The 21,413-nt window shown below is 37.4% G+C and overlaps 1 protein-coding gene across 1 annotated transcript; it reads left to right on the top strand.

The window, feature by feature from the left end:
• The first annotated feature begins 8,326 nt into the window (after window positions 1-8,326).
• Window positions 8,327-21,199, top strand: LOC106100280 (myc proto-oncogene protein). Its single transcript, XM_013279091.1, has 3 exons — window positions 8,327-8,639; window positions 10,254-10,928; window positions 17,777-21,199. Exons 2-3 carry the CDS (start codon window positions 10,382-10,384, stop codon window positions 18,307-18,309), a joined length of 1,080 nt encoding a protein of 359 aa, XP_013134545.1. The 5' UTR covers window positions 8,327-8,639; window positions 10,254-10,381; the 3' UTR covers window positions 18,310-21,199.
• The last annotated feature ends 214 nt before the right edge of the window (window positions 21,200-21,413 follow it).

The raw sequence follows: 21,413 nt of genomic DNA, 5'->3' as shown, positions 1-21,413 counted from the left end.
AAACTTAAAAAGTGACATGTATTTTGACTTCTATATAAATTCGTTATAATACGATTAGAATACCTTCAATCGGCAAAACAATCGCAGAACCTGAATCCAAACCAATGTAGCTTAGGTAGAATCCATAATTAATTTGTGTCTAGACAATTCACAAATTAGTTATATTCTTGAATACTCTGTGACATAGCTTCAAACGAGATAACGAGTTCATTCATACTGGAATCGATGTAACAGGAAAAATTGTCGATTCTTCCACAAGGAGTGGTTTCTTGTAATCACATGCTTCTGGCGATAGGGATATTCGAGTGTAAAATATGTTACAAGTTTTTTTTTTTCTATACTGATCTTACTACTTGCATCTTACTAGATTATCTGGATAAGAATGTAAGATTAAGATAGGATTTACAGATAGGGAGAGATAACATCTATCATAGATCAAAATGCCCATGACCCATAGATAAGTATTATTGTTTTACAATGTATAGATTACGACCTCGCATCTAATAAACAACACAAAATCCTATCGTCGTATTTCTAGTCATAGTCTTCATAGTCTATGCATCTTATATCGTGTGTTCTAATTTTTTTTTATTGCACGTCAACAGAGTCGAGAGCTTTAACTTATGGTGAACGAGCTTTAGTTCGCGACTCCATCCGCGTGGAATTAATAAATATTTTAGCAAGTCTTTTAAAAAGTAAGTTGCAAATGTGTTTTTCCAGAATATCCTCTATTTTTAACAAATTTCATCGTTCGTGCACTAGTTTAGGCTACAAACAAAAAACATCCATCCATCTAAACCTTCGCATTTATAATATTAGTAAGATATAGTGATAATTATACAAAAAACACTAAAACAATTTGTACCTGTTTCATTCAATCTTTTGTTATTACAATATCACAATCTAATAAAATTCAAAGACTTCCAATACCGGTTTCAATACTTCCTGTAACATCTACCGAAGCAGGTTTGACTCCGTTGCTATGCAAATTGCTATATGTCACATTAAATATGTCAACGGTCAAGTCTCGTATCGACGTTAATTTTTATTTATTTTATTCGAATAGAAATATTTTTATGCGTTTCGTAAATCTATGATGTTGAACGCTTAACTCGAGATTGGTTCACTTGAGAATTCAATCGATTTGAGTGCCCCTTGATTGGGCCACGAAATTGAAACCCAATAGCTGGAATTTTTCTCTGTACTACGGTTGAGGCACATCCGCGAAAGAGAATAGAAGCTAAAACGAAGCCTGTAGACTCGTTGAAACACTAAAAGAGTATCTATGGTTTGCGACATTTTAGATTCATTGTCTATATTGTGATCACTTACCATTTTTCGATTTTAAAAAATGAAAAATTTCGTGTAAATCTTCTTTTCCCTTCAACGTCGTTTACGGATATAGTTTAGGGCTTAATTTGTGTACGTGTTTCGTGGCCACACCGGCAGATTGTGAAGGTTTGTTTGTTCAGTACAAACGCACGTACGGAAGAGTCACGTTCATTTATGTATCGAATGTTTGTATGATGTTTTCATTTCGTGCTTAATTTGAACTTGTTGGTATTTAAAACATTATCAAATAAATAGGATTTATTTTTATTAATTATATCCGATATCAAATCACCAGCTAATAAACTACTACTGAAAATATACGCAGTAATTCTATATCAAGGATTAGTCGACGATTGCCATACATTAAACACAGACTGCTATAATCGGCAATAGTAGTGGGTACAATCGGGGAATTTAGCGGTGAAATATATACTTTAAAAGCGCATGCACACACACGCATTGATACAACGTAGAACATTAACCAATAAGAGATTTTTAACTGTGTTTGTACATGTACGAAATAAGGTTGGTTATGGTAGGCGATTAATTGCATTTGTTTATTATTCTGTCGTTTGCGCAACTCACTATTACCTAATTGTTTTTTGTAAGTTTGCCTCATTACAAGGAACAAGGTATCTTTTCTGTAAGTGGAACACCGTGGATTTTCGCGATAGTACATAAACTTACCTTGATTCGATGATTTTCACTTCAATGTTTACATCGACTAGGTATATTTCGTCCTAAATAGTGGTCGTTTCTGGCATCAACTGGCGCATTGTCCGCGCAACGCGACTAGAGAGCGTGGCGGTAGAAATCAGACATAATCAAACACAAATCTAGCTGCCCTCGATATCCTCCATAGATCTTATGATTATTGAATCAACGATCGAATTAATGATTGAATGAACAAACTTTTTTGCGATTCTGACATGTTTTAATAAAGCAAAGTTGAACTGAAATTGAATCCATTATTGAAAATTAAATGAAGATAGGTTATGTTTTCATAATGACCCCTTCGGTTTTTTTTAAATTACGATTTGAAATACTTTAGATTATTCTATACACATCTATCTCATATATCTATATAAACAAAAATTCTTTGACAACTTGCATTTTTAATCCTCATGATAAAAAAAATCAAGTGACAAAAAAATATTCCCTATCGATCGATTAAATGTGCCCGAATTGATTAATCGATTATTATTCATCAATGTCAAGCGATTATCTGTAAATTGTTGATTTTTTAATTTTATTAACGTTCATTTTTTGCGTTAAACAAATTAACTGCTAACGTTAAAAAGGACAAAATAAAATCAGATATGTTAGTACTTATACAAAGATTGTTCAAATGTTTGTAATTGAATCGACAATATTTTTTGAGGTTATAACTTTAAAGTTGCTCTCTTGAGTTGGTACTTTTAGACAATTATTATAATTGTAACAACGTTATTTTACTGAGTATTCCTGCCAGAATTATTCTTTATATTTTTGAATGACATTGACAGATGTCATAGGGATGGGACGTATAAGTCAATAATCTAGTGTTGCGCCGATACTTCCGCGAGGTACCAATTTCTTAACAGTACTAAATATGTTACAACTAATATGTTCTAAACCAAACCACTCTTAACTGGAAGTAATTTCATTTGCACAGAGTATGTAACATTCCGTACGATGTGATTCACTGTATATTCCTTGACCCTGATTACATGAGCGAGCCCCAGTTCGCGCGCGTGGTCGTTAAATATACGACCACTTAGTTTCCTACATTTCAATAGTTTTTTAATACGAATGTGCTAACCTGGTAATTCTGGGGGATTTTTCTAGGTTACCTTCTGTTAAAAACAAAGATAACAATACAATTTATAGAACGTCAAAACTTCGAATCGAATTCACAACAATAATTGAAAATAAAAAGTCCTTTTATACAGGCAAAATACAAGAGAAATAAAAAAAAAACAAAATAACTAACTAAAAGTAATTTTGTTTAACCGGAACGGGTTTAATCATGTTTTTTTACTTTTTGGAAAAAAAAACTGTCATAATTTTTCTTACAAACTATTCATAATATTAGTAAATTAAAATTAAATAGTATTGAAAGAATTTGTAGATAAACTCATCAATTAATCAAGTTCCCGCCAACTCTAACCTATAACAGATTAATAATTTGGCGCCAACAGAATATGACATAACATGCTGCGTCCAGAAATTGTCGATAAGGGCGGAAACGCCCAAGGTCATCGTTAAAGCCACATTGCGTGGGATCAAGGTCGAACGAATTTTTACCCAAATGACTCACGCACATGTGGCATCTGAACACTTGATATCATTTAACGTTATTTGCAAGCATCATTAATTCATATATCGTGAAGTAAATTATGAATATTTACATGAATGAAAATAAACTACAATAAAAATTCTCAAGAAATAAGATTAAAAAACTTATCAAAATATCTCGATTATTTATTCAATAAATATATCATTAAAGCAATAAAAGGTTTTAAAAATTGTAACAAAAGAATAAGTCTTCCTTAAAAAGACAATATGAATTTACAGTTATTTTTGTCCTAACGCATAATAAATGTAGTCAGAAATTGTAAACTCTTTTTAATCTGTCCTTTGTCAGTTACCAGGCAGACAGATTACAAAAGTCGACTTCAATAAAGATTGAAAATTGCACTGAACGAGTACAATCACATCGTAAATGCTTAGTTTCATTTTATTACTATAAGTTTACTTAAACAATACTGTTTTTTTATTATAATTATATTTAAATCTGGTTTACCGAAGAATTTGCTAATTCTTATTAAGAGAATAAGCTGGACGTTTTTTAAATTATAACCTAAAAGTCTTGTAATTAATCTTATGCTACTAAATCGAATTTCAAATACAACCAATCAGTTAGAGGTTAATTATAGAGAACGCAAAAATCTGTTCTACTAACCTTCGAAATGTTGCATTTCAAGACTTGGATAGAGATTGCAAGGTGACTTAGAGGACGACGCAAGTCTAGTCTATGCCCTTCATGGCCTAAGTTTCTTAACACGTTTACTGAGGCCAGTAAAATCACAATTCTTCATCTTTTGCGGCGGCGGGCCAAAATACGCCCGCCAATGATATTTCCGCCAATGCTTGGCAGGTCTTTCTAGACCCACCAGCACTAGGATAGATGAAATTGCTATACTTTGTGAAAACATAATGTATACATTTAATGTAATGCAATGTATACTCCTGAGGTAAACGTTACGCACTAGCGAGATGGATATAGTTTTCTTCGTCCGCACCAGCTTAAGTGCCGCGTCAGGCCGATATGGGCCTGTTACGCAGTGAGCGTTATAATATTTCTAAAGTTATGAATACGCTCATATATATTTATAAATAAGTTGTAAGTCCAACTTGTCAATGTTACCAAAATGTCCAAAGTTCACAAAGCATATGCCCACAACTTCTTGCAAATCTTACGTACTTCAGTATATAACAGATTAATTAAATACTAGTTATTTTTGGAGGTTATCAATTTGTATACAAGTTACATATCACTTATAAGGTGTTCGATTATTCTCGAGATATTCCGATTACAATATCGAAATTTATTGATGTTTAAATCGATTTGATCGCGACTGTACCGAAGTTCAAATCTGTCGCAGGTGTTGTAATCATTCGTCATAGAGTATCTCTGGCAATATTTGAAATTCGAATTGCATTTTTTTTAAATATGAATGCGTGGGAAATATCACAAGGTGGAAATGGCTCAGGAAATAAGACAGTTTATGTGACATTTCTTTAATTAAATTACTTACTGAATTTACGTAGTTTTCCGTATTTCAAAAAAGGTTTAGATTTTTAATTCAATTTTTAGAAGATTTAAGACTTTATTGGGGTGAAGCCTCTCGGTATGGTACAACCCTTATCTTGATTAGCTACTCATAAAACTTGCATATTGATAATAGTAAGCGCGGGATTCTTTCCGAGTCATTGATTTTTTAACGGATATTTACTAATAATTTATAGCAGTCGTAAAAGTAAACTTTTACGACATCCAGCCCTAATGAAATTTGAATTTACGATAACAGGTAGCACGGTACCTTTGTATTTCTATAAATATAAGCCTATTATGTCAACCTGTGGCGAAAACACATCAAAATTTTGACAACTTAATCGTTAATTATGAATGACATATTCCTTTTTTAAATTATTCCCGCGTGATATTTGTGTAAAAAAAAATTAAAAGTTTGGATTATGTCGGTTTTTTTTTTCTTTTATCTTTCACCCTATCTTTTTAATATGCATATCAATGCAACGCCTTTAAATTAAATATCTTTAAGTTCAAAATCGTTCCGATAAATCTCGCATCTGCCAAATACGTTTTGTTGACAACCAGTTCGGAAACGGCTTCTATTTCCGGCGTCTATTTTTTTATCTATAGTAGATGCTATTGAATGAATAAAATTATCCGAAGGGTGCTTATTTGGAAAGGGTTTGCGTAGTTAGGGTGAGCGTGTTCTAATTTTTCTAGGGTTTTGTTACAATGATAAACTGGGTGAGGGTTGTAGATCGAATTTGACATTACGCCTACCATAATTTTAGTTTTATTATACTACTACATGCTTACGTTATTCTCTGATCCAAAAAAATCTCAGAGCACATCATAAAAAAATCGTTGTAAAGCTAAAAATACTGTACATACTACAATATGACCAATAATCAATAAATAGAAAAAAAACTACAAAAAAAGTATGTTTAAAACAGTAATATTTTTTAATATCTTAAATAGGATTCCAATAAATTGGAAATACCGCGAAATGCTAATTCATAAACAAAGACTAAGTACTCTAGACGGCGTTCTTTGAAACGATGACGATTGTTTTACTATTATAAAAAAAAAAGTTGGGCGGAAGGATCAGTGAAGAGTTTCTTAATGGTCGGGACAGGTAGTCATTTTTTGTGTTCATAATTTGTCGGTTTCTGTTAACTCAGTGTGTATTGATTACGGTAAATCCTACCTTTTATTTTGTAAGCAATCAATAACATAAATTATTGCTTTTTAAAAGTATTTTTTTACAAAAATATATGCACAACCAATTTAATTAACATGATTATTTAAGAAATACATTTTTTGTATGTTTTTATGCTCGTTTGTAATTTAGTGAAACCAGTTTGTATGACAATTTATTTTCGATGCAAGAACGCGTAAAAAGTCGGTTACAAATCAAAATCGTAGACACTGCAGAGCGTTGTTTGCTTACAGATACGTTAAGCGACATCTGTTGGAGAGAATGTGAAACTAAAAGTTTTGTTACTATGCGGGAGAATGGAATCATAATTTGGTTGATCGGCCATATTGTTAAATATTTATTGTAGTTGTATAGTAGTAGTATACTAATTAAAAAAGTGTTTGATATCCAAAAGTAACCTTTGTAATATATAATAAATCTACAAAGTATAAACTATGATTGTAACTTCGATCAGACATGTTTGATTAGAATAGATCAATAAATAATCTCATATAACGTTCGGAATTAAAATCAACCGCCATACGGCGTCCCTTTCAAAGGAGGGAGAGGGAAGGACTTTTATTAGTCGCAAGTAGGGTTACCCTTAACATGGATATATTTTATTGGGATCGTCCAAAAGAATTTTGCGGAAATTCGTACATTTTGGTACATTTTAAAATTGATTAAAAATATATTTGTCATAGAGTATGATTACATTGGCTCTTAAAAAATTGATTTGTTAACTGGTGCCTGGTTTGATTCGTGTCATTTTCGTCAGTAGGTAACATTTTAATATAAATTAGTTTGCTTTTAGAGTTGTCTTTCACAAAAAACGTTTTGATGCTATTTTCTGGACTTTTTGACGTTATGATGATTTAAAGCGTCACCTAAATAGGGTCTAAATAATCTATAGTTGTCCGTAATTTATGTTTGACATAAGGTAGCCCTACACTTAAGGTTTGCAAAGTCGATGCTGTTTTTTTTATTTCGCCGGGAATGCAGCGCGGAATGCGGGTCGTCGAACTTTATGGGGGGAAAGTAATACTCGATCCTATGATGTATTACTATTGCATAGATAACAAACAATATTGTTGCCATTCTCATGTGTAATGAATGAATTGAAATAAATCATGCTGTAGTTTGATTAATTACTTCCAAGTTTTTTTTGTATCGGTCAATAAATAGCGGGAAATAAAAGTTGATTATAAGTTACACATTAATTTCGTTTATTCGAATTTAACAGCATTTTTTTAAAAATCATATAAGCCTAACGCTTACTTTTTTTAAATAATTTCAGGGGGTTTTTACTCTACTCTGTACATAAAGTTCCAGTTAATAGTGCAGAACTAACCGTACAATGCAACGCTCAGTACATTTTACGACTATGAGACCTAATTGTTTGCAGTGCAAGCGCTCAATAAATAATACGCGCCAATTCATCAGAATCGCTCAGGTATTTCTGCTTCGCGCCATAAGCCTCGATCTTAGGAATGTCGACTGACTAGCTCCAATAGCGGCAGCTGTGAAAAACAATACAACAAACGTTCTAGCCCGAGAAAGACCGGCGGCCGAGTGCGGAGAGGACACGACAGCTAGCGGCTAGCCGGCCGGCGACCAGCGCTCGCCTCGATTTTCCTCCCACAACGTCAGAAACCGCACCTAACTCACACAGATAACCGCTACGCACACATAGCCGCACGCCGTAACGTCGCTGCGCTGATTTCCTTCCCCGAGTACTTGTGAGGCGCGACTCGCAAGATATTTTATGACATTATTCGATATTTATACGCTTTTACAACAAAACAACTGTGTGATTGCATGAACAACTGATATGTGAACATATGCGTGGCACAAAATCAGTAGGACGAAGCGTATTTTCAGAGGATTTCGTGAATGGCATCGAATTAGCCGGGCCGGCGTGCGGCGGGGCAAGAGCGGGACGAGGCGCGCTGCGCGGCCGGCGGGGGAAGGGGCGCCGCGTCAAAGCCCGGAGCGCGAGAGCGGCCGCCGCCGCTACTCGCTCGCCACCTCGCGCTTCGCCAACTAGTCGTGTCCACGGCGCCACCCGAATAGCACGCGCGGCTGTCCTTAGAACCGGCCGGCACCCGAATAATGTTTCAGTGTCTGACAAACTCAATAGGAGGTCTCGGAAGAAGTACCGTATTTAATTTACACTGTATAACCAACCGCATATTCTCAGTGAGTGTTACGCAGTGTGTACGGAAAAAACTTTGTCGAAGATTCTGAAGAATTCTGTGTGAAATTGTGTAACTCGCCGGCCCCAGTCGGATCGCGTTTTGCACAAACTTTTTGGTGAGCTATTTTATTACTATAGTTAGAGTGTAATTCTATAACATCGTTTAGTTGCTAAACATTGTTTAAAAAAGCGTCAACAGGTGCGGGTAGATATTTAATAGGTTTATAGCGTATAAGTTGGCGGCGGGGCGTTGCCGACTATGAAATGAACTTCGGCTTGTTGGCGTTTCTGCGAAATCCAGGCGCCCAAATTCCTAACATTGCTACTAACTATTGCCGCGTATTAAAACAGATACCTGCCGTTCTCTTAGAATTTCATTATAACTTAACAGACTTGTAAAATCTTTTAATTTTTCTTCGTTGCACAATTTTTTTTTTTAATTATGAAATGAAAATCAATAAAATGTTGAAAAAGAAATGAAAAATGTAGTGTAGTGTAAAAAGTGGAAATGTAGAATATTTAAGATGCTTAATTAAAAATCTTTACTTTTCTTGATATATATTATTTTGACTCGAAAAAAAACTAATTATTTTTAATTTTTTAAGTTATAGCTAAATAAATATTTCGATTTTTAATTATAAGAGTTGTGTTTTGATTTCGTAATATTTTACATTTCACAATATTGTGTTGACTCGCAGTGTTGCATGAAATGCACAAATGTAAATTGCATAATATAAAGCAAATTACTGTTCATGTTGTCATATGATGATATTAATTTACTAAAGTATGTCTTTTGAAAGACGAGAAAAAATTAGTAAAATGCAATGACGGCAAAAAATCATCGGGAGTTTTTAATCTCGATTCGTACAAAAAGTACAATTTTACAAAATTCTTTTAAAATGGAATGAAAATCATTACTGGCATAAAAATGATAATTTTTGCAAATTGTACTTATCGTTTAAACCAATATTAAATTAAAAAAAATATAATTGTTCTAAAATTTTTACAAACAAAATTTTGCTATTTTGATATGCTTTGTATAAAAATATTTTTTAATACATTTTGTTAAAAATAAATTATAGAGGGTATGGAAAAATTCTATTCTGTGTGTGGAATTCAATTGAAGTGTAAAAAGGCGCGCAGTCGTTGTATTGGTAAACACTATGTTTTCGCGCCATTCTGCGCTTGTAAACAAATGCTCAATTTTCACGTAGCCGTCTACCTGGCATTGACGATTGTTCGCGGAATCACCGCCATCTATATTCAGGTAGATTGTAAAAAAATGCGGGGGTGGTACTCCAAGGATAATAGCTAATTTTTGTCAGAACTGGAATAAGTCTCAAGGCCAAAGTACCCTTTAAAACTGTTCGTTTTCGTATCCCGCCTTCAGTCTAGTTTTGGACACCGAGGTGGACACTTCCCGCTCTCCAACTTGGTGCTCTAACGGGATTTGTTTGTATACAAGGGGGTCATCACCCCTTGTGCTACAAATACTTGTTTTTGTTTTCAACATTTTCTATTTTTTTTTAAAGTTTGATAGTTTGCAGTGAACTTTAATTTGTGAACGATGTGCAATATTTAGGTAATATAGTTAAATATTTAGGTTTTTAATTTTCGGTTTTAATAAATAAACAAACCGACACAGTTTTAAAATAAAGCTATACTTTTATTAACAATTTAGATTTAATTAAATAATTCAAAAATAAAACATGGATTTCTTTTTGTTACAGACGGTGTGCGTAGGACCCATCGCGCGCATCGTCCTTGTGATAAGGGGCTCTGTGATATCAAAAACTTCGTCGTAGCTTTAACACTAGTTAGTATTTAGTTTATAAAGAAAGAAGAAAAAACAATCAAAATGTCGCCACCGATCCTCGACCCCAACATACTGCAGTTCGACATCTGGGAGACGTTGGACCAGGTGACGATGGAGATGGCTCAGACGTCCGAGTTCTGGACGCAGGTGGATTACGAGGTGGACCGGCTGGACTTCGTGCCGCCGTCCAACCCGGACAGTCTGGATGATAGCGACCCGGACTGGAGAATACCGGACAGTCCGGAAGACCATAAGGACAATATTGTACACCACGATTGTATGTGGGCGGGTTCTTGCGTGGATTCAGCGGTGCATCCTTCGAACACATTCGTTCCTACGGACTTGATATCGGCAACGCCAGGCCAGAGTCTTCTGCGGCGGGATATATCGCCGCCTCGGCCGGAGACGCCGCCTTCGTTGGATGGAGATGAGCAGCAGTACCCGTTCGAGCACGTCGTGGATGTGGCAAGTGCTGCACGCCGGCTGGTGCGGGACTCCGCCGCCGTGGCCGCAGACCACTCCTATACCATCGCGAGACAACGCATCGATTACCTCGGAGTTCAAACACCGTCTGACTCTTGCGAATCAGGTATGTTTTTATATCTTTTATAATTAAGTGTGTAAACGTTAAGTGACCTATATATGTATGCGAATTTCCTTCTCTTCCGTAAATAGATCGCCAGCGGATACCACGTAAAGTTACCATAGGTAGTAGAAAGTTTCCAATTAACCGATATACCAACATAAATACTTGATAAATTTTATTTTGTTCTATGTTATCCACACAATACATTTTTTTTGGCATCAGATTTTATTGAAATACTTTCTTTTTCATTTCTTTGATAATTGTAGTTATGTTAATATAAATCTAACAGTGAAATACTATTGTATAATTGAGTAAGACGGGGGCGGTACAAGATGAGAGTAGGACGCAGGCGTAATTCTGCGAGCGCGGAAGCTGGCCGTATCGACCCGGCTTCCCGCCGCCCCCGCGCGCCTCACCCCGCCCGCCGTCTAGACGCACCCGCGCCTTCCGGAACCTCGCCGACCTTGAACGTACCAACCTTCCTTAATGTCAGACCATCCTGCTCATCCCGAGGGACTGAATAATTACGAATAGTTGGTCCACATCTGAGGCTCGCTCGATTAGTCCGTCGATGTCTAGATGTTTAAATGTCATGGGTGCAAAGTTCGGACGCGATGAATCTGTCATTGTCTGACTATTAATGTATTCCAATCGTGTGCGGATCGATTAATTAGTTTGAATCGTTCGCTTAATTTTGGCGGGAAGTACGTAACGTAGGTATTTGTATTGCAAGCGCCGCTTAGGTTAATAATATTTACAGTTGTGACTTGAGTCGACCTCGGTGCACGGCACACGAGTGCATCATTACTACAACTACAATGTTACGTTATCTATTTGCACTTTAGCTATCATCGATAGCGGCGTATGAGGTCGCTCTGTAGCTCACATTTGTTTACGACGCAACTCGTTGTGATCGTAAAAAAAATCCTTTTTTCCTTTTAATTATTAATTATGTTAGTGACGTGTTTTAAAATATCGATGTTCGCATTCATTGCGACATTCTCGCATAGAGTTGTCCGTTAGTCGCGCAAGAATGCGACGGAATGAAATGGAATCTCATTGAAGTGGAGCTTGGATAGCCGGTCGTCGGTCGCCGGACCGGTTCCCAACGCGGTACTCCCGCATCTAGTCCGGTCGTCACAATTCATAGACAGTCTTAATAATTCGCATCGGTGAAATCGCCTAATGAGGTATTCGCTGAAGATACATTAAAACTATGATTCCTTTTATTTTCTATAAAACATTTCGATATTAATAACTCTGACGAAGTCGATTAAAAGATTGGTAACGGTCCGTATCGCATCACTAGCGGCCGCGCCAAATTTACGACGCATGCTCAGTTTTATCGCGCCATACGCCGCGGAGCGCGCCGGCTGCGAACTCAATAGATTCATTTTCCCGCGCAAATATGTTGCGACAAAACTACCATTAGTTATTGAATTTTATTACACTGACTTTTTGCAGCGGTACCGTTTAGTTACATACACATATACGTTATAGAATAAAATTAAGATCTTAACGCCGTGAACCAAATTGAAATACTCGATGAAAATTTCGGTTCAATAGTTTTATGGTACTTTTTATCAAAAAACATCATGTCATTTCGCAATATCGCGAGCTGTTGCCCGCCGCTATAATTATAAAAGCGGCTAACCTAATAAACTTTAGACAGATAGCCGAGTTAAATAGCTCTAGGTGCTTTTGACCTGTGTTTTATCTTGACAGATTGCGCGGCCGAGTTTGTGATTTATGACATTTAAATTCTAGGTCCCGTTAAGTGGGGCAGTGGCTGTGCTATAGAATTGTTGAGTTCCTTTAAGGGCAATTCAGGGCACTAAATCCGGTTTTAGGCGCCCCCCAAATTGCTCGGAACCGTGTCGGGGCCGACTACTACGGTTACGATTTCGTACTTTTCGCGAACAGCGACAGAACAGCTGATTTATTTTAAGTACTGACGTAAATACTTACTAAGCAATGTTAAATACAATCACTTGTTTAAATATTTGATTAACATAGTTCAAAGGCTTGTAGCAACAGTATGAATTTGTCATCTTATGTTGGCATAAATCTATTTTTATGATTTATCTAAAGAAATGTTATAAGCACGGCTTGCAGACGATGTGAATGTTCTGCGCTGCATAGTTAACACGATTTGCACGGTCGTGTGCGGCTGAAGCTGACCTACATATAGATATATTAAGTTTTAGTTGAGCCAACTTTTTCAATCTGGACTATTGTGAGATTTGTAAAAGATTATACCGTAATGGGAAAATTGGTACGAAAATTATCCGATCGAATTGTGTCATTAGTTTTACCCGATCGCTGTTAAAAAGATAAAAAAAATGAGTATACGTTTGATGGTTTGTCGGACAGTAAAGCGTTTAATGTAGAAATCATTATCAATTCACGATAAGTTGCCGCGGTGATCGACGTCCGTGGCGTGTAAGTCGTAAAATATGAATGTCCCGCTGTACTATGTTCACTGTAGTGGGAGCGACCTTGTCGTTATCGCGCGGAATTGTTAGATATTGTTTTAAACGATCGCTACGTATGTGTGTGTAAATATTTCAAATCGCGATAAAAAAGTTATGTGACGTTAAATGAAACGTGGAAGTGCCGAGTGGCATTCCTCAATGCGGTTGCTACAGAATACGATGAATTAAGGCTTGATCAAAAATAAATATCTGCAAAAAAAAAGTCCTACAAAAGAAGTAGATTCAGATATTTCTATTAGTCCGTTTAGATATCATACAAACAATCTATGTTACTAAATTTAAGCAGCCTTACAAATAAACGCGGTATAAATTTAAACTTGGGAATAAACTGAGCCAATATTACTACAAATTTTGCTTAACTTTATACTGAAGCTAAACATGTTTAGATGTTAAGAATATTTAAAATAGAATAGAATTCGATTGAAGATGGTAACAAGTATATAAAGAGCCTTGAAAGGAGGCTCAGTTTGGTAAATATCGGTCCCGCGACCTTCAAGCATCAATGTCGATAACGGTTACGCAGTCCGACTGGCATAAATTTGTATTGTCTTATCAAAAATGTCTTACACTAACCGCGTGATACCGACTCAGCAACATGATAATTTACAATTTCACCTTGATCTTACCGACCTAATGATTATTTAATAATAAAAAAAATTATAATCTAAATCCTGTCTCTAAGTTTTCCATAAATGTGTGTTATGTCGCAGATAGCAACACCGTTTAGCGCATCTATGTAGGTCACATAATCTATTATAATATGTATTGCCAGAATTAGCAAAGCGGAATAATTTAAAAGCTATAAAAAAGTGTGGAAACTATGCATAGTAACAATTTTAAGGACAAATATTCAAATAGATTCAGTTAATTTTATTTCTTCTAATTTATCGTAATATTGAAAAGCTCCATCATTTATTAATATTTAATTAACATAGATTTTACTTTATATAGATGTGGATATAAATACATTATACGGACAAAATCGGTTCGTATGACGTAATAAGATTTCTTTGATAAGCCATTAACATCTGTTTTATAAGTCGTAGTATTAATCGATTGACATTTTCGTTTTTAGTGTTCTTGCGATTTTAAATCATTCGCGACTTAAATTAATGTTCTGTATCTTTTAAATACTTACTTAGATACTACCCTCATTAATTGATAGATCTACTTCTATCGTCCGATGAATCTCGTTTGACTCGATCTTAATTCTCTTCTGTATTTAATATTTATAGTAACCCCGAGAGATCTTTCCACAATATATAAATCCGGTTACATTTTCTATTCCATTAGCACTTGACTGCTGGTTCGTTGGTTTGTTAGCTTTTTTTCCTACGTCAAACGATCGCCCGTGAACTTCATACAAACCAAGGCCGTACGATCGATCCGCCATCATACCTCGGTCCATAAATTATCACTGCCTGATTTAGAAGGCGGCCGGTCTCGAACACCCGCAACTGCCTAGATGACCGACTTTTCTCGGTTGCGTAATACACCGAAAATACACAGACGATCGGGTCAGTGATGGATGCGATCGCCGTTTTATTCGTTTCCTAATATACCACAAGTCACGATCGATTAGTGGGTAGTACCTACAGTTTGACGTAAGCGATTTCCATTTAGGGCTCCTGCAAATGAGAAAACAATAAAAACATAAGCCGCGGCCAGTTATGGTCTCTTAAGCTTATTAACGTTGCAGCGGTACTCCAATGTACAGGATGTGTCGAATTGAAAATTTATTTTACATCGCTCACGCGACTTCTTATCGCAGATTACTTTCAAGGTTTTTGTAAATTCGCACAGTAATCGTATTGATTATCATTTAAAATCCCATCGAGAAATAAAACTGATATCGTATGAGTGTCAACTGATAGGAGGCGCACCTTTTATAATTATCAATATTTCGCGCACTTTTAATTATGACTTATTTTAAAATTCTGTACAAAATGATCTAAGACAATGTAGGGTTTGATTTGTGATCATGCTGTATAAAATAGCGTGCATCGCGCGCACGTCATGAAAATTTTTAATTAACGCGTTCAAATGCCAGTGAACTTGGCCTGGGGCTTTGGAGCGTGGCGAACGCCTTGCGGGTCATCCGTCTAACTTCATAATAAAACCCTTACGAATACAAAGTTTAAGATATGGTTAAAGTTCTTTTAGAATTCGTATCAATTAGTAACCTGTATCGTATTTATGAAATCGGAACGTGGTTACTGTGTGAACTGAAATGCAATGCAGCCGCGCCCTATCGCACTCGTAGCCTAGAATCCAATTTATTTGTATTTGTTCCACATATTACCGACAACTGCTACTATGTAATATTAATTTAAAACAGATGAATTCATGATTTTCTTTCAAATAAAATTATAATTGGTACATAAAGTAAAATATATCTCTAGTAAAATATATGTTGATAATTATTTTTAATATTTCCGTATAAGATTTACGTTATAATGACTAAGATAGTATTCCAGTTGTAAATATTAATGTGCCATTCGAATTACACAATGTGGTCCTAAGCAAGCAATGCAGTTGAATGACTCATTGTATTTCTCACGCAGACTTAGATAGTGCCTAGGAATTGTGACTAATCACGAGTGGGCTAACAATATAGATACCATATTGTCGAACCTTATTACATGTTCAGTATTAAAATTGAAGATTTGTTGACAAGAATATATTTAAGGCTCTGACACAATCGGGTTTTCCGATTGTAATATTACTACAGACTGCAGCATATCAAATCGAAACGCGACGTTTGAAATCACGTGTGAGTTGAGTGGAATATGTACATGTAGGTAGTATGTAGATAGGCGCTAGAGCGGCGCCGCCGGCGGCGACAATGCGGCCGGTGTCGCTTACACGCTGAAAATAATACCAACAGTCGGTTGTTAATCGCGTCGGCGCCGGGGAAAGAGAAAATTGCGATGTGCGAATCTACTTCCCACACAATGGATACCCCGCGCCCACGGCCGCGCGTCACATAGATACGCAGGACGAATGCGGCGCGTACGATAAGCCGTGTTGCTATGCGGAACCGACGAAAAAGATCGCGCGCGTCGGCGTTATTCAATCGTAGTCGAGGTCGTCTATCGCAAATGTTCAGTTTCGCGTATATTTCGCGGATTTCGTCCTTGGAATGCTTAGCCAGCTGCCCACGTGACCGGTTTCTATTTTCAACGCCTTAAAATTTATAATCTAATCGGAAATTGTCGGGCGTGGACTGTAGGCGATTGCGTTCACTCGGCCGATTCGGATCGCGGGAACCGCTGACATAATTATTCGGTCGCGTAACGAGATAGCGCTGCCGCAAGCCGACTTTCCGCGGAATTGGCCCAGCATAGTAAACACGATACGTAGTAGTAGGACTACATCCGTCGAGCGAGTACTCTACACCCGTTGCCGCCTCCATTCATTATTACATCTGTTAATGATATCGTTTTGTAAATTATTAGATGCAAGATTTATTTATCCTGCTCATTTGGGAGTCCTAGTCCTATGGCTTCGATTCTAGAGAATGCAGGTACATTATAACAGAGAGGCGCCCGTGTTGAGGCAGTTACCATTGACGCCATCGACTCCGTACGTCTCTCACATTTATATTCTGTAAAGAAAAAACTAGTTATCCATTCGAAAACGGCAAACTGCGTCTGCCTGTTGCTACGCGATTGAGCCCTAGCAACAGTAACAGGTTTTACTGGTCTCAAATTGCTCGCGTGTCTCGCCGAGGGAGCGTGCTCACGATGTACTAATGAAGCTCCTCTCTATCGACACCGAGTTCGACAGCCGATGGCGACGCGTTGGGCGACCCGTACGGCGCGGCGCGATGATGACGTGACGGGGGCAAGTCCGCGCTGGCCGGCGAGCGTCCATTGAGTGCGGACGCTGCAGTATAAGCCGCGCACGCGCTCTAGTTTTGGCGCGAACGCCCGTGACGTCGGCGTCCGGATCGATGTCCACAGACGCTGCGGTAGTACGCCGGGGTCGACGCCCTCGACCCCCTGCCGCCCTCCGCACGCCTCCCCTCGCCGTACCAGCGCCTCCCACCTGACTACTGCAGCCGCATCCCTACATCACATCTAGACCCGCAATTCTATATAGACGACGCTACGGCGATCGCCCGCCTTTTATGGTGATGCGAACATTACGGTCGTTGCATGAATGAAAGCATGCGAGCTATGAAACTGTTAATGCGGGTTTTAATTTGCAATACAAATAAACGAACGCTATACCATTCGCGGCGCTAGTTAACATTACTGATCCAGGAGATAATAGATATACCTCATTGCATTTTTAATTTGCTTCGTTAGTATTAAAGATTCAACAAACTAAGCTATTTCTCTATTGTTACAGAGGAGGAAATAGACGTGGTGTCGGTCGGCACAACCCATCAACCTTTGCCGGGCACCACACAGTCGCGAGACTCGTACTCGCGGTCGTCTTCATCCCAGGACATCATGTACTCGCCGCAGCAGACCCCGCGGCCGGCAGCCAGGAAGCGTCTCATACCACCAACGAGCATACCCAGCGCCTCCGTGCCGCGACGAAAAGCACGCGGCCCGGGCAGGCGCGGCCGACGTTCTAACACTGACACCGACTCTGAGGCCGAGGCGCCCGACATCGAGCGCCGTTCCATACACAACGATATGGAGCGCCAGCGCCGCATCGGACTTAAAAACCTTTTCGACGAACTCAAGAAGCAAATCCCCGCGACCAGAGACAAGGAGCGCGCCCCTAAAGTCGTGATACTGCGCGAGGCGGCGGCTCTTTGCCGGAAGTTGCGCGAGGATGACTACGAACGGGAGACCCTGCAGAAGCAGCAGAACAAACTTGTCGCCAAATTAAGAAAGCTCCGCATGATGGTATCTCGCTACCGCGTGTATTGAGCGGGCCGGTCGCTCTTTGCGGTAATCGTTCGTTCAGGGAGGGCTCTCCGAGACTTCCTCGTCATGCTAGAGGACGCTAACTTTAGTAAGTTGTGATGCGTATTAATAATTTCTGTATGTAGAATACGGTATTTATTAATGACGCCGCTAAGGTCTTCGAAGAATCGACGGGAGTTCATTAAATTTCATCAAACTGTCAGCTTTTACGGCTTACTCTGCTTCTGTAAATGTTGTAGTGATTACCGCCAGTTAGTTTTGCTCAAACGATATTTTGCAGTGCCAAAGTGAGCCATAAAACTGGCAATCCAGGACTTCATATAAAACATAATAGTTACAGACTGTGAGATAACTCGTAGACTGGGATATACCTCTGAAATTTTTTTTCGATTTATTGTTTAAAAGTATTTAATAAAATAGTTGTGGAGTGAGCGATTAGATTTGAATCGCATTGGATTGTCAAACCAACTTTAGATCATATATCGGAAACGTTTAGTGATTTAGTTGAGCGTTTCTCAGTGTCAGGACAGTACAGTAGTATTAGATTGGTTTTGTCAGTGTTGTACATAGTGGCAAGTAGAGGCGTAGTGCCGACGGCGCAGACTTGGTAGGCTAGGCTGGCAGAAGGGCGGGTGGCTGCTGAGAGTAACAGAAAGTTCCGGATGTGCTGGCCTCAATATATGTTTTCGGCCCGGTTCGTAGGATTTTCTATTTCATCCCACGTCTCGCGCGCTCGTGCGGGAATTGAATAGTGATATCAAATATAGTTAACTCGATATTAATGTAAGTCTTAAATATGCATAGGTTAGTTTGCTTACGGTTTTTAGTGGTTTTTGTTATCATGTAAATTTAACACTTAATGTTTTTATATTTAGTCGCGCCATTGACTCCGATACAACATTTTAAATACATTACGTTCGAAGAAATTATGGACCATTTAACTATTTTTTAATCATTATTTGTGCTTATATATTGCACGTAATTTACATAGAAATTTTACGCTAATAATACTAAGATTTGTTAACGCTTGAAAGCGCTTTTCGAAATAATTTTCGCGCACTTTTTACTGTCATATGTATTTGGCGCGGCGATAAAAAAGTGATTTTATGTTTTAAAGCCAATTCGCACTTCGTTATTGTATAAATATTCATTATTATTTCGCCTAGTGTATACGGATTTATTTTGTACGTTGTGAATATTAGACAGATTAACAAAATGTAGCAGCAATTTAGCTAAATAGTCCAGTGACTCAAAACAATGAAACAATCTCAGTGACTAGTATACGTTATAATGGCATAGACTGTGTATTTTGATAATAACATCATAATTACTTTATTTCCGTTAAGAAATTAAACATAAAAAAATAACCACGAAATAGTTCCTCATAGTACCTACTAATAGAAAATTTTGCATTTTCTTTTATATAATATTTTACTGCAGTAAGTTAGTGATGTACTTTCTATGTAAAGTGGTTAGTTTATAAGGCAGGCTGTCAGATTGTGAACGCGCTAGTTTTTCGCCGGGGTCGAAGGCGCAATAGCATTCGGTGTCCGGGCCTTATCCGCAATTTGATGTTAATATCAACATGGTCAGCAGATCGTACGCTCGAAGGCTTTAATTGTGTGCGGAATGTGCCTTGCTATGTACATATACAAATAGATAATATTAGGTTTATACTCGAATTAGTTGCAAGAAATATTTTTGTGAGATATTATGTAGGATATAGCGTTGTTTTAATAAGTAGAAACACGAGGAGGTTTATAGTTATCCTGTTAAAGGTTTGCAGTTTATCTTCCACTAGCTGTTAAATGTACATAATAGAGAATAGATAGATGTACGTCATTTTTTATAAACGAGTTTTTTTTTCTAGTAATCGTTTAATTTTTTTTCTTAATGGGAGAGTTACGAATTCTCGAATGTTGTACCTGCATTTAATTTTTTTTTGTTATACTTGACATAAATAATAAAGTTAATGATGATTTAGCTTATGTTGGAAGTAACATTGGTTTCTTATTCGGTGATAACATACAGTTAAAAACTATAGTTTTCGCGTAAGGGAAAGTCAGTAGATAAAGTTTAATATAAGATGACAGCTTTATATTCGAGAGGCAGATCGACATTACGGAAGCGTTAAATCAATGCACATAAAACTGACAAGGCACATTTCCACCACCGCCGGATGGTACGTCTTGGGTCAAAAAGAAGTTACACATAGCTTATACATAGCAACTCAATTTGTAAATTTTATAAATAAGGTTGGGATGAGTAAATAATAGTTTAATTTCTATTGTGTAATTTTTATTTGTATAGTATCCGTAAGCGATGGTAACATCTAGCTACCGTTAGGGCCAAGGGAGAATGTAAATTTTTTTTAAATGGTGGTCGATCGGGCGAGTTATTGTGAGCCAAGGTGAGCCATAGTGAGCCGTGGTGAGCCGTAACACGCCCCCTGACGGTAGCTGCACACACCACTACAGAGAGTGCAGGACGCAAAATAAAATTCCGCCTAACATTAACTTTGCACCCTGCCATCTTTGAAGTGGCGTTAGTATAAAAGGACATTTGTACTTATCGCGTCAGACACGACTTGGATACTACCATGACGATGTGAAAAGTTCTTTGGTTTTTGTTCCTTAATTATGTATATCGAAATGCTAAGATAATCATTAAATATGGAAATAAATGATAAGGCCGTTCCGGGGCAGAGTTGAGAAACCATTGGCTATTCGATTGTGATTTTTATACATTTTCGATTTATTTTAATTGGGTTTTCGGCTACTAAATTAGTGTTTAGATTCTGTGATTTTATATGTACCTGTGCGGTACGCTGGTGTGATGATGTTTTTAATGCTCTGTCTTGGTCGGTGTAAAAAATAAACGGTTTTTATTCATATTTTGCTGTTTGTCTTTCTTCCTTTCCATCCTTATTCCTCTCATAACTTGTAACACATATACACAACCAAACCGACTTAAATGTCTCAAAACACGAGGCAACAATTTTATCAAGTCAAAAATTTCATTCTAAACCCTTGAGTTATATTGCAATGCAATATTTAAATAGATTAAAAATGGATATGTAGATTTTTTTATAATCCAAGGTTTGTGTC

Source organism: Papilio polytes, unplaced genomic scaffold (genome assembly GCF_000836215.1).
Source record: "Papilio polytes unplaced genomic scaffold, Ppol_1.0 DF824058.1, whole genome shotgun sequence".
Taxonomy (NCBI): Eukaryota; Metazoa; Arthropoda; class Insecta; order Lepidoptera; family Papilionidae; genus Papilio; species Papilio polytes.
This window is presented reverse-complemented; position numbering and strand designations above follow the sequence as displayed.

Excerpts from the sequence above, each read along its gene's own strand:
- LOC106100280 (XM_013279091.1), top strand. The coding sequence starts at position 10,382 with ATGTCGCCACCGATCCTCGACCCCAACATACTGCAGTTCGACATCTGG. Across the intron at positions 10,929-17,776 it reads GTCTGACTCTTGCGAATCAG|AGGAGGAAATAGACGTGGTG; the intron begins GTATGTTTTTAT and ends CTATTGTTACAG.